Source organism: Lampetra fluviatilis, chromosome 75 (assembly GCF_964198595.1).
Source record: "Lampetra fluviatilis chromosome 75, kcLamFluv1.1, whole genome shotgun sequence".
Classification (NCBI taxonomy): Eukaryota; Metazoa; Chordata; class Hyperoartia; order Petromyzontiformes; family Petromyzontidae; genus Lampetra; species Lampetra fluviatilis.
The window spans coordinates 3,582,478-3,595,889 of NC_136349.1; the positions used below are offsets into that span (position 1 = coordinate 3,582,478).

A 13,412-nucleotide genomic window follows, 5' to 3' on the forward strand; every position below is an offset into this window, starting at 1 on the left:
GTTCCCAAGGCCCCCCAGAGGGCCACAGGAGGCCGTTGGGGCCACCACGGCCCGCCTGGCAGGACCAACGAGGAAGCTAGGTTACTTTCGGCCCTCCTGGAGGGCCGTACAAAGCCGTGGGGGCTGCCACAGCCTCTCGGGAAAGCCGCAGAAGGCCACTGGGCCGGCCTTGAGCACCGCAGGTGGCTTATGGGGCCAGTCCTGCCCCCCTAGAAAGATATTGGGGGCCCACGACACCCCCAGAACGCTGAAGAAGGCCATGGAAGCCCCCGTGGCTCCTTGAAAAACCGCATGTCACTGGGGCCTGCATGGCCTCCCTTGGAGGGCTGCAGAAGGCCGCTCAGGCTACCACAGCCTGGGAGCTGATGGGGCCAGTCCGGTCCTCCGAGAAGGCCCCATGAAGCCATTGGGGCCCCTGTGACACCCCCTGGAGGGCCACAGTATGGCGCTGGGACCACCAAGGCTGCCCTTGATGGCTGCAGGAGGGTGCTGGGACTTGTGGTTTCCCTGGAGCACTGGAGGAGGCCGCAAAGCCAACCTCATCCCACTTGAAGGGCCGCAGGAGGCTGCTCAGATCTCCGAGGCCCCCTGGGAAGAACACAGGCTGATGGGGCCACGTCAACACTCCTCAAAGACCGGAGGTGGCCATTGGGACCCATGCGGCCCCCCTCAAAGAACCGAGTTGAGGCCTGTGCGACCCCTTTGACGGTTCCATGAGACCAGGCTGCAGGAGGCCACTGGAGGCATCTGTGCCCACAGTAGCCCCTCTGTAGGGTGGCAGGAGGCCACTGGTGCGACCGGTCCCTCTGGAAGAAAGTAGAAAGCTGCTGGGGCCCTATGTGGCCCACCTGGAGGGCCACAGGAGGCAGCTAGGGCCCTGTTGCCCCCTCCCCTCTTGGGAAGGACATAAGTGGCCGCTAGGGCTGCCATGGCCCTCTGCAGGACTGCAGGAGCCTGCTAGGCCCTCTGTCGCCTGCCCCCACCCCCCCCCCCCCCCCCCCCCCCCCGGAGCGCTGCAGGAGGCTGCTAGGGCCGCTACGGCCCACCTGCAGGGTCGTAGGAGGATGCTGGGGCTCATCTGACCATCCTTGATGGACCCAGAAGGCCATTTGGGCCACCACACTGGGTCACAGGAGGCCGTTGGTGCCCCTGCAGTCCCCTTAGAGTGTCATAGGAGGCCATTGGGGCCCATGCAGCCCTTCAAAGGTCCCAGGAGATGATTGTGGCCCTCACGTCATTTCCAGAGGACCGCAGGAGGGCAATGACTTCACCACGGCCTCCCTGGAAAGCCGCAAGAGACCGCTGGAACCCTGCAGCCTACCTGGAGGGATGCAGGAGGCCACTGGTTCCGCTTCAGCAACCTGAAGCACTGGAGGAGGCTGATGGGTCAGCGGGGCCCCACCGGTGAGCCTCTGTGTTTTCCGGAGCTACCTTTGATGGATACAGGAGGCCACTCGGGTCTGTGCGGCCCCCACCGAAGGCCGCAGGTGGCCATTGAGGCCCATGCGCCCCCTCTCGATGGCCCCAGCAGGCATATGGGACCCCTGCATCCACCTGGAGGGCCACAGGGCCCCCAAAGACCCCTGGAGCACTACAGGAGGACGCTGGGATCCCAAGCCCCCTGTGGACGGTCATAGTAGGCCTCTGTGGCCCCTGCGGCTCCCCTGGAGGTCCGTAGTAGGCATATGGAGCCCCCGCGGCCCCTCTGGTGCACCACAGGAGGCCGCTTGGACCCCCGCAGCCCCCATGGAGGGCCACAGGAGGCCGCCAGGGCTGCCGTGGACCCACTGGAGTGCTACTGACACAGTGTTTGCATGCCTAGAGGGCTCCCAGGGCCCTTCAAGCCACCCTCCATTCATCGATGAGGCCGTTGGGGACCTTTCGTCTAACTTTGAGGGTCACAGGAGGCCTCAGGGATCCCCACAGCCTCCCTGGAGGGCCGAAGGAGGCCACTGGACCCCTGTGCCTCCCCCTGGACTGCTTCAGGAAGCTACTGGGTCCACACAATCCCCTGGAAGAGGCCACAAGGGGAGGCCACCAGGGCGCTGGCCTGCCCGAGTGAGCGGTACAGGCCGCTGATGGGGACAGTGCCCAAACCTCGAAACCACCAGTATGAGGACGCTGAGGCCCATGTGGCCGCCCTGGCATGCCACAGGAGACCACTGGGTCCCCCGAAGCCCCTTTGGAGGGCCGCTGGGGTCTGTGTGGTCCCCTTGAAGAATGTTTGCGGCCCTCGTGGGATCCAAGGAGGGCCGCAGCAGGACACTTGAGCTGCAATGGCCCTCCTCCAAAGCCCCAAAAGGATGCCATTGCCCCTGCAGCCTGCCTAGAGGGGCGCAGGAGGCCACTAAGTTCGCCCGTTCCCCCTGGAGGGCCGTAGTAGGCATCTAGAATGCCACAGGAGGCCAATGTGTCCCCTGTGGCTCCCCTGGAGAGCCTCAGGAGGCCGCTGGTGTCCAAGTTGCCACCCCCTGACAGGACGCAGGAGGCCGCTGGGCCTGCCTCGGACCCTGGGCCTGCCTCAGCCCCTCAGCCTGCCTCGGCCCCCCGAGTCTGCCTTGGCCCCCCTGAAAGACTGTAGGAGCCAGCTGGGTCCTGCACACCCCCCCAAAGGGCCGCAAGAGGCCAGAGGCCGCTGGGGCCGCTGCGGCCCCCCTGCATGGCAGCAGGCCACTGGCACCCCCGCAGCCCCCGTGGAGGGCACCACAGGAGGCTATTGGGGCCAGTGTGGCCCCCCTTGAAGGCCCCAGCAGGCCACTGGTGCCGGTGTGGCCCACCTGGAGAGCCACAGGAGGCTGCTGGAGCCCCCGCGCCCTTCTTGGATGGACAGAGGAGGTTGCTTGGTCCTCCAAGGCCCCCGGGGGGGCCAAAGGAAGCAACTGGGGTCCTGCGGTCCCCTCCAATGCCCCCAGGAGATGGTTGTGACCACACGGTATCCCTCGTAATACCCGTGCCTCAGGGTGAGATGGCGGTCAGGGGAGAAAGCATTCTTCCATCTTGTGCATTCCCATAGCCCATAGGCTTATTAATTTCTTACGTAAGGCCAAGATTGTCTGAAAAACACTTGTCAATGCAGTAAAAGTCCCCTACTATTGCAGTAATTGTTATAGCTGGGATGTTTTATAGAAAGAAAAAACAGCTGCTGAGAAAATTTGAAAGAGAACAGGTGGCAGGATGTCTAACATCCGGAGAGGAAGGGGAACAGGTGGTGAAGTGATAATTAATTAGGGTACTGTAGCAAGAGAACAAAGGTGGTTTAGAATTAGGACCGCTAGGGAGATATAAAAGGGGAGTCTCACTGGCAATAGACGTGTTTGCCTGGGACAAAGACCAAGACAATGTAACTCCGTTGTTTTATTGGAAGCCTCGTTAACTGTTAAATAAAGGTCTTACACCTTTATCTTCTTCTACACCTCGTCAGATCTCGTTTACACATCCATTGTCTTTGTACTCTTCGCCTTTTGGGGTTGTTCTTTGGTCTGACACTCATAAGACTAGGCCAAAAAGAAGGCTGTCTGGTTTAAGACAATCCGTTTTAAAGACAATGCTTATATCAGAGCATGTTTTTTTTGCATGTTCACAAGTACGAATGATTAATGCAGACTTGAGTCCTTGCAAAAGGTATCTATTTTGTGGTTGAACATCTTAACACCACCTGTTGTATTGCCAGAAAGGGCAAAACCTATTATTACTTTCCATACTTTGAAAATGGCAAAAAAAGTATTCCACGATTCGGCGAAGTATGATCACACAGCAAGGAGGGGTGTTACAGTGAGGGAAACAAGTATTTGATCCCCTGCTGATTCTGTACGTTTGCCCACTGACAAAGAAATGATCAGTCTATAATTTTAATGGTAAGTTTATTTGGACAGTGAGAGACATAATAACAAAAAATCCAGAAAAACGCATGTCAAAAATGTTATAAATTGATTTGCATTTTAATGAGGGAAATAAGTATTTGATCCCCTCTCAATCAGAAAGATTTCTGGCTCCCAGGTGTCTTTTATACAGGTGTAATGCGAGCGTAAACGGGGTTCGCTGCTGGGCTCTGGGCCAATCATACGGCCCGGGGTATTGGGGGGCAGAGCCCAGTATGGGAAGGCCCGCCGTTCACCTTGGGTCCAATCAGAAGCGAGGTGGGTGGGGGCGGAGCCTAGGGGCGGAGCCAGCAGGGCGCTATGGGGAGGCCGGATCTGGTAGGTTCGGAAGGGCGTGATGAGAGGGAGGAGACAGGATCACGTGGTGAAGGGGATATAGGTGGGAGCCCGGAAGGGCTCCGGGTTAGTTGGTAGTCACGAAGCGGGACCACGTTGGGTGGCTGGAGGGAATCCGCGCCATCAGCCACGTGGCTGAAGGGGCTTCGGCACACCATCGGCCAACGGTGTGCGGAGTGGAGGAGCGGAAAGACTGACGAGGGAGCGCGAGCGGGGCGCGCGAGGAGCATCTGGTCCGCTGTCGGGAGCAGCGGGGTGCGAGGGAGAAGCTGAATAAAGAGCAACGGAGACCTTAATTACACAAGTAACGAGCTGAGATTAGGAGCACACTCTTAAAGGGAGTGCTCCTAATCTCAGCTTGTTACCTGTATAAAAGACACCTGGTCACAGAAGCAATCAATCAATCAGATTCCAAACTCTCCACCATGGCCAAGACCAAAGAGCTCTCCAAGGATGTCAGGGACAAGATTGTAGTCCTCCACAAGGCTGGAATGGGCTACAAGACCATCGCCAAGCAACTTGGTGAGAAGGTAACAGTTGGTGTGATTATTCACAAATGGAAGAAACACAAAAGAACTGTCAATCTCCCTCGGCCTGGGGCTCCATGCAAGATCTCACCTCGTGGAGTTGCAATAATCATGATAACGGTGAGGAATCAGTCCAGAACTACACGGGAGGATCTTGTCAATGATCTCAAGGCAGCTGGGACCATAGTCATCAAGAAAACAGTTGGTAACACACTATGCCGTGAAGGACTGAAATCCTGCAGCGCCCGCAAGGCGGCACATATACATGCCCGTCTGAAGTTTGCCAATGAACATCTGAATGATTCAGAGGACAACTGGGTGAATGTGTTGTGGTCAGATGAGACCAAAATGGAGCTCTTTGGTATCAACTTAACTCGCCGTGTTTGGAGGAGGAATGCTGCCTATGACCCCAAGAACACCATTCCCACCGTCAAACATGGAGGTGGAAACATTATGCTTTGGGGGTGTTTTTCTGCTAAGGGGACAGGACAACTTCACCGCATCAAAGGGACGATGGACGGGGCCATGTACCGTCAAATCTTGGGTGAGAACCTCCTTCCCTCAGCCAGGGCATTGAAAATGGGTCGTGGTTGGGTATTCCAGCATGACAATGACCCAAAACACACGGCCAAGGCAACAATGGAGTGGCTCAAGAAGAAGCACATTAAGGTCCTGGAGTGGCCTAGCCAGTCTCCAGACCTTAATCCCATAGAAAATCTGTGGAGGGAGCTGAAGGTTCAAACCGTCAGCCTCGAAACCTTAATGACTTGGAGAAGATCTGCAAAGAGTGGGACGAAATCCCTCCTGAGATGTGTGCAAATCTGGTGGCCAACTACAAGAAACGTCTGACCTCTGTGATTGCCAACAAGGGTTTTGCCACCAAGTACTAAGTCATGTTTTGCAGAGGGGTCAAATACTTATTTCCCTCATTAAAATGCAAATCAATTTATAACATTTTTGATTTGCGTTTTTCTGGATTTTTTTATTGTTATTCTGTCTCTCACTGTTCAAATAAACCTAATATTAAAATTATAGACTGATCATTTCTTTGTCAGTGGACAAACGTACAAAATCAGCAGGGGATCAAATACTTATTTCCCTCATTGTCGCGACATAAATGGGCAGCAGCTACTGGGGAGCAAAAAACAGGCGGTGATGCTCAGATGGATTTTAAGAGGTTTGACCGATTTTATTTTTTAGCTCTTCACCAAGTTAAGGGGAGTTTGTGAGTGTAATGTATGTATGTTGTGCGTGTGTGTGATCGTTGTGTGTGATGTGTGTACGTGGTGATTGTAATGTGTGTACGCTGTGATGTGTGTACAGTGTGATGTGTGTACGTTGTGTGTGATGTACGTTGAGTGTAATGTGTGTATGCTGTGAATATGATGTGTATGTTTTGAATGTGATGTGTGTACGTTGTGTGTGATGTGTGTACGTTGTGTATGTGTGATGTGTGTACATTGTTTGTGATGTGTGCATTGTGTATATACTGTGATGTGTATGTTGTGTGTATGATGTGAATACGTTGTGTGTAATTGTGTATGTTGCGAGTGTGATGTACGTTGAGTGTGTGTGTGCACTGTGAGTGTGATTATGGACAGTGACTGTGATGTGTACGCTGTGAGTGTGCTGTGTGTATGTTGTGAGTGTGATGTAAATACACTGTGAGTGTGATGGGTGTATATGGAGTGTGATGGGTGTATGTTGTGTGAGGTTTGTACACTGAGTATGTGTGTATACTTTGAGTGTGATGTGTGTATCTTGTGAATGTGATGTGTGTGCAATTTCAGTGTGATGTGTGTATGTTGTGAGTGTTTATGTGTGTAAATAGGCATAACCACACTCCCAGAAAAAAATAAAATCCACATACACGCGTAGTCCATATTAGTCCATACTATTCCCTACTGGTCCCACTAGTCCCTACTACTTCATACTCGTCAATACTAATCCCTACTAGTCCACACTCGTCCCTACTGCGTGTAAATCTATTTGCATACTCAGAATAGCACTCAACTCGATCCCATTGGCCAGGTGGAAGTATGGTTGTTGTGGTGTTGTTGCGGTGGTGGTTGTGTTGGTAGTTCTTGTGGTGGTTGTTGTGACGGTGGTTATCGTAGTGGTTTCGGTGGTGGTTGTTATTGTGGCGGTTATTGTGTTCTACTCTGTCTACACATAATCTGTCCTGGCCGACTGGACCAACTGACAACGTTAAAGCATTCCAAAGGTATTATCAGTTACTCACCCATTCACTAAATCAAACACACAAAGATCCCCCCCATATAGCCCATAACAGACTGTTGGGGCAAGTTCTGTTAGCTAGCAGCACCAATGAAGGCCGGTACTGTGGCACATACAGACGAGTGGGTGGCCAGTGCCACACTCGGCCACCTTTGTCTCTCCAGTGAAGATGTTTACTGCACACCACTGCACTGGATACTTATTTGAGGCTGAGTCGACCCTAGAGGGAGTCCTAGAACCGGTTCAGACGGCTATCAATGGTGTTGGTGGCCGTGAGCGACAACTGAACTCGGGTCTCTTGCTGGGTTCGTATAGTAGTGCTCAGCGCTACAACACTATTGCCGCTCCCCACCATGGAGTATTCCCACATGCACACACAGCCCCTATGCAAACCTGTCCTCATCCACAAACACCGACAAAAGTGAACATTTGACACCACTGGTGAACACCTGAGCACAGCAGCAGCAGTGTGCACCCAGAACAGCTAATAGAACACACCGCTAGTGCCTACCGATTAGCACGACTGGCTGCGCACGTGCTAGAGTAGTTTCAAGGTATGTACACACTGCTACAAAGACAAAGATACCCCGTATAGCCTGACCAGACTGTGGAGAGCAGTGGAATAGCGGTTAGCTCTGCACTGCTATGCTACGAACCCAGCTATGACCCGAGTTCGATTCCCGCTCACGGCCACCAACAACCAGTGACGATTTTTTGTACCTGTCCTGGGCCTCCCCTAGGTCGACTCAGCCTCAAATGAGTACCTGGTGCGGTGGTGTATAAGTAAACATCGCCACTAGGGAGACAGGCAGCCGGACATGGTGCTGGCTACCCACCCCCTGTGTGTGCCAGTGCCGGCCTTCATAGGTGCTGCTACTACTCACTACTAAGAGCACTTGGCCCAACACTGATAAAATACACAGGTCCACACACACAACTACGTACGTACTGCTTCACATAAAAGCGACACTGCTGCACTTACAGCTAAGCACTGCTGAACACACACACAGCTACGCCCTGCTGCACGCACAGCCACACACCCTGCTGCAAACACAGCTAAGCACTGCTGTAAACACACAGCTTAGCACTGCTGCACAAGCTGGTGGCTTCTCAAGCAGACCTACGAGTTTGCACTGCACTCTACACCACCGCCACAATCACCACAACCTCCATTATCAGCACCTCCACCACCTCCATCATTACCACTTCCACCATGCATTACACTCCAAACACCACCGCACACACCTCTACCCCGAGGTAAAGTCCAGCAGGAGGTAAAGTCCAGCAGGAGGTAACGCCCCCCCCCCCAAATCTTCGTCGTCTTTCACATCTCCCCCTCGCACTTCACCGTCACTCCTTCACTTTTCAAATTTGCCACCTTTTTGACCTCTTCTTCTTCAGCCTCTTCATTGCCACTGCCGCCACATTCCATGTCCACCTCTATGCGTTCCACCTTCACCGTCGGCCACGTCGCCAAACAGCCGGTGCCGTGGTTCTCCGGCTCTCGCCGTGCACCAGGCTGGCTCGAAGCGGCGACTTGGCTTTCCTGTCTCAACTCCTCCACCACCTTCATCTTCATCACCGCCGCCTTCTTCGTCTCCATCACCGCTGCCTTCTTCGTCCCCATCACCGGCGCCTTCTTCATCTCCATCACTGCCGGCTTCTTCATCCCCATCACCGCCGCCTTCTTCGTCCCCATCACCGCCGCCTTCTTCATCTCCATCACTGCCGCCTTCTTCGTCCCCATCACTGCCGCCTTGTTCATCTCCATCACCACCACCTTCGTCATCGTCTTCTTTGTCTCCACCGCCTTCTTCTTCGTCTCCACCGCCTTCTTCTTCGTCTCCATCGCCGCCTTCGTCTCCATCATCACTGCCTTCTTCGTCTCCATCGCCGTCGCCTTCTCCGTCTCCATCACCGTCGCCTTGTTCATCTCCATCGCCACTGCCGCCGTCTCCAGCTCTATCTCCGCCGCCCTGTGGATCTTCTCGTGCCTCCTGCGGGCCTCAGAGCGCGCGAAAGCCTTCCCACAGATGCCACACGCGAACGGCCTCTCGCCCGTGTGCGTCCGCTGATGGTTGTGCAGATACGAACGCTCACCAAACGCCCGGCCGCACGCGGTGCAGACGAACGGCCTTTCGCCCGTGTGCGTTCTCAGGTGCTTGCGGAAGTGCGCCGACTCAGCGAACGCCTTCCCGCAGACACCGCACGCGAACGGCCTCTCACCGGTGTGCGTCCTCAGGTGGACGCCGAGGGACGCCGACTGCTTGAACGCCCTGCTGCATAGGGAGCATGCGAACGGCCTCTCGTCCGTGTGCGTCCTGAGGTGCATCTGGAGGTGGGCGAGCTGCCGGAACGGCCGGTCGCACGCAGCACACACGAAGGGCTTCTCGCCCGTGTGGGACCTCAGGTGGATCTGGAGGTGCGACGACTGCTTGAACGCCTTCGCACACGCGGGGCACTGGAAGGTCTTCTTCTTCTTGGCAGTGATGGTGGCAGCAACGGGCCGGGGTTTGGAGTGCGGATTGGGGTTTTCAGGCTGGTTATTGGTGTCAGGGTCACGTGGCTGCTGCTGCTGCTGCTCCTCATATTTGTGGCTTCTGGCGACGGTTGGCTGCGTGTTGGGCGTCTGCTGCATGTCGTTGAGTCTGCTGGGTGTACATTTACACGCGCGCACGTGTGTGCGTGACACACATACGCATTACAGACTCAATATAAAACTAGATTCGAAGCTTTCGTGACTGCAGGAATTGCTCTTTGGTTCTTTCGGTAAAGTCACGTAGAAAGAAATTTAGTTAAATAATAGAATACGTTTCGATTGCAACACAAGCAATCATCATCAGGTACAAATAAATGAGAAAACGAACCTAGTAAACTTAGAAATATAATGCAATACAACACAGAGTCGGCTAACCAAAGAATAATTTCTGCAGTCACGAAAGCTAATCCAGTTTTAACCACCTCTACGGGGAGGATTTGCCGTTCTTGTTTGTTTCACACTTAACTTCTAATTTAGCAATCTTTGAAAGAATGCAATCAACCAGGCAATGCGTTAACTGTGTGTTAACTGACTCTCTGTGTTGCATTGCATTACACTTCCTAATTTTACTAAATTAGCTTTCTCCGTGCTTGTTTGTTTAGAAGTCCAGTCTCTAGCTCATCCATCCACACAACTCTCTCATTGTTCTCTACTCCCCCCTCTCTGTCCCAACCCCCCCCCTTTCTATTTAAGGCCTCGACACATAGGCGTTGTTTCTGTGTGCATATGTGTGTCTCTCTCTGTTTGTCTCTGTGTGAGTCTGTGTTTTGTCTCTCTCTCAAATTTAGCAATCTTTGGAAGAACGTAATCAACCAGGTAGGGTGTTGACTGTTATGTTAGCTGACTCTGTGTTGCATTACATTCTATATCTAAGTTTACTAGGTTTGTTTTCTCATTCAATCGTACCTAATGACAATTGCTTGTGTTGCAATCGAAACATCGTATTCAATTATTATTTTTTTTCTACGTGACTTTACTGAAAGAACCAAAGAGTAACACTCAATATACAATGTACATACACACATCACACACAGTATATACACACACAATACACGTAGTGTACACACACATTACTCACACCACAGCATACACTGCACATACACATTACACACAGAGTATATACTGTAAATACACACACAGTATACACTGTACACACATTACACACAGTATACACTGTACATGCACATTACACACTCACACAATATACACTGAAGGATAGACATTACACTCACAGTATACACTGTAGATATACATTATACAAACAATATTCACTGTACATCCACATTACACTCACACAGGGCCAACACTGTACATATATATTACACACACATAATATACACTACATACAGATTACACAAACTAATACACACACAATACATACTCCAAATATACAGCAGGCATCAGGGTCGGGCTCGAACCCACGACTTCCTGTATAACATGCGAGGTAGTTAACATCACATAGCCACCGTGATGATGGGAGAGAGAGACATGCAAAATCAAAATATACAGGTTAAATTTTGACTTAAAACTTTCGTGACTGCAGGAATTCATATTCTGTATATTCTATGGTTATTTCGGTAAAGTCACGTAGATAAAAAAAATTATAACAATAAAGAAATCAAAATAAAGATGATAATAAAGTGAATAAAAATAAATTAAAATATCACGAGGTTTCGATCGCAACACAAGCAGTCATCATCAGGAACAGGGAGATGACGACCACTTATGTTGCGATCGATACATCATGATATTTTTATAATTTTTTATTCACTTTATTTTCATTTGTATAATTTTTTTGTTATTATTTTTTCTATCTACGTGACTTTACCGAAAGAACCATAGAATATACAGCAGGTGTCAGGGTCGGGATCGAAACAATCACCTCATGTATATCTGACGAGGTAGCGAGAACGTCTCCTTGCCATTGTGATGATGAGAGACACGCAAACTCCAAATATACCAAAGTATGCGTGAAGAGGTCTGGATCGAACCCATTAACTCCTGTATAGCAGGCGAATAGTTAACATCTCCTAATCACCATGATGATGATAATAGAGAGATACGCAACCTCCAAATATACAGCAGCAGGTGTCAGGGGGTCGGGATCGAACCCACGCTTCCTGTATACCAGGCGAGGGAGTTGACATCACCCTAGGACTCACACCGCAGCTATCGCGAGTCGACTTAGGACAGATTATGTGGACGCACCAGGGCAGAATGACAACAGCAGCAGCGAAGGACTCAGTCTTGAGCGTCGTTCTCCGCGGTGCAGTAAAGGTATAAGCTGGGCTGAGGATAAAAAGGACACAGAAAGTAGACAAAGAACCGCCACAACCATCACCACAACCACTACCATCATCACCACCACAACTACCACCACCATCATCACCACTACAACTACCACCACCATCATCACCACTACAACTATCATCACCACCACAACTACCACCACCACAACGACCATCACCACCATCACCATAATCTCCATCACCACAACCGGTGCAAATAGTCGTCACTGGTGTTGGCCGTGAGCGGGAATCGAACTCAGGTAGCCAGGTTCGTAGCGCAGCGCGCTAACCGCTACACTATCGCTTCCCACAAGCGCCACCACAACCGCAACCAACACCACCACAACCAACACCACTACCACAAACAACACAACCACAAGCACCACAACCAACACCACAACCACCACCATAAACAACACAACCACCACAAGCACCACCACCACAAGCACCACCACCACAAGCACCACAACAAACACCATCTCCCCATCTACCACCACTACTATCACCACAACAACAACACCACAACCACCACCATCTCCCCATCTACCACCACTACAACAACCATCACCACCGCACCTCTTGCTCAGACAACCACCGGAGTCGACTCCCCAACTCCACTTCCTGGTTCAGGGGTCGTCTCGTGACGTCAGAAAGGGGAGGGGCTGTGCAGATGGCTTACCCCCATCGTGACGTCGGCAGATACGCCTCCCCCGCTCGCGACGTTCATAGAGGAGACACCCCCCCTGTTCGTGACGTCATCGGAAACTTCCCTCCCCAACGCCACCAGAGACGTCCCGAGACGACCCCTGAACCAGGAAGAGGATTCGACTCGGTGGGTCTCTGAGCAGAGGTGTGGTGGTGAGATGGTGATGGTTGTGGTGGTAGTTGGGGAGGTGATAGTGGTGGTTGTAGTGGTGGTGGGTATGGTGGAGGTGGTGGTAGTTGTGATTGTGGTGGTAGTAGTGGTGGGTGTTGTGGAGGTGGTGGTTGTGTTGGTGGTTGTCTTAGTGGTTGTGTTGGTGGTTGTTGTGGCTGTGCAGCCCATGGGCTTGTAATTACCAACCACGGTCTGGCATCAGCACATCATCCACACAACATAATGGATGCACGTCTGGTCATCTGCTGGACTATATAGTGATGGAACAGCCGGTGCAGGCCCATGTTCTTGACACCAGGCAGGTCCTCTGCACACTGACCATTGGCTTGTCATCTGTAAGATGCACCTGCCATTCTTCCACTCCAGTGGTGGGTGTACATCTAGGAACCCCATTCAAAACCACAGTAGCCTCGTCTCAGCTCGCAAGAAATTCATCATCGATGGCAGCTGGGGTTGACATCGTCTCCCACTCCTGACGCTGAAGGGAAATGGGCAAAGTTTATGGCTGTGGCTCATGCAGCTGCAATGACTGCTTTGGTTACACGGTCCAAACCTCAGAGACCCTTGGCTGAAGGAGATGTTCTGGCTGGCTGAGAAAAAGCGACAGGCCCACTCCCACTATCTACAGCATCTCACGTCGGTGAATGAGGCTTACTTCAGACTTTGCTCAGAGGTTCAGAGAGCTGCAAGAATGAGTGGTGGTCGCAGGTTTCTGTGGAGATGGCATCT

General features: G+C 52.2%; 1 protein-coding gene across 5 annotated transcripts; it reads right to left on the bottom strand.

The window, feature by feature from the left end:
- Positions 1-5,358: 5,358 nt before the first annotated feature.
- LOC144953387 (uncharacterized) lies at positions 5,359-12,566 on the bottom strand. Of its 5 annotated transcripts, none has more exons than XM_078883954.1 (3): positions 12,383-12,447; positions 11,727-11,807; positions 5,359-9,630 (listed from the first exon to the last, which is right to left on the bottom strand). In XM_078883954.1, exon 3 carries the CDS (start codon positions 9,615-9,617, stop codon positions 8,304-8,306), a length of 1,314 nt encoding a protein of 437 aa, XP_078740080.1. In that variant the 5' UTR covers positions 9,618-9,630; positions 11,727-11,807; positions 12,383-12,447; the 3' UTR covers positions 5,359-8,303. The 5 variants fall into 5 exon arrangements, with proteins under 5 accessions (XP_078740080.1, XP_078740081.1, XP_078740078.1 ...); XM_078883952.1 differs by lacking the exon at positions 12,383-12,447 and adding an exon at positions 12,486-12,566 and having other exon boundaries at positions 5,362-9,627; XM_078883951.1 differs by having other exon boundaries at positions 5,362-9,627.
- Positions 12,567-13,412: the final 846 nt, after the last annotated feature.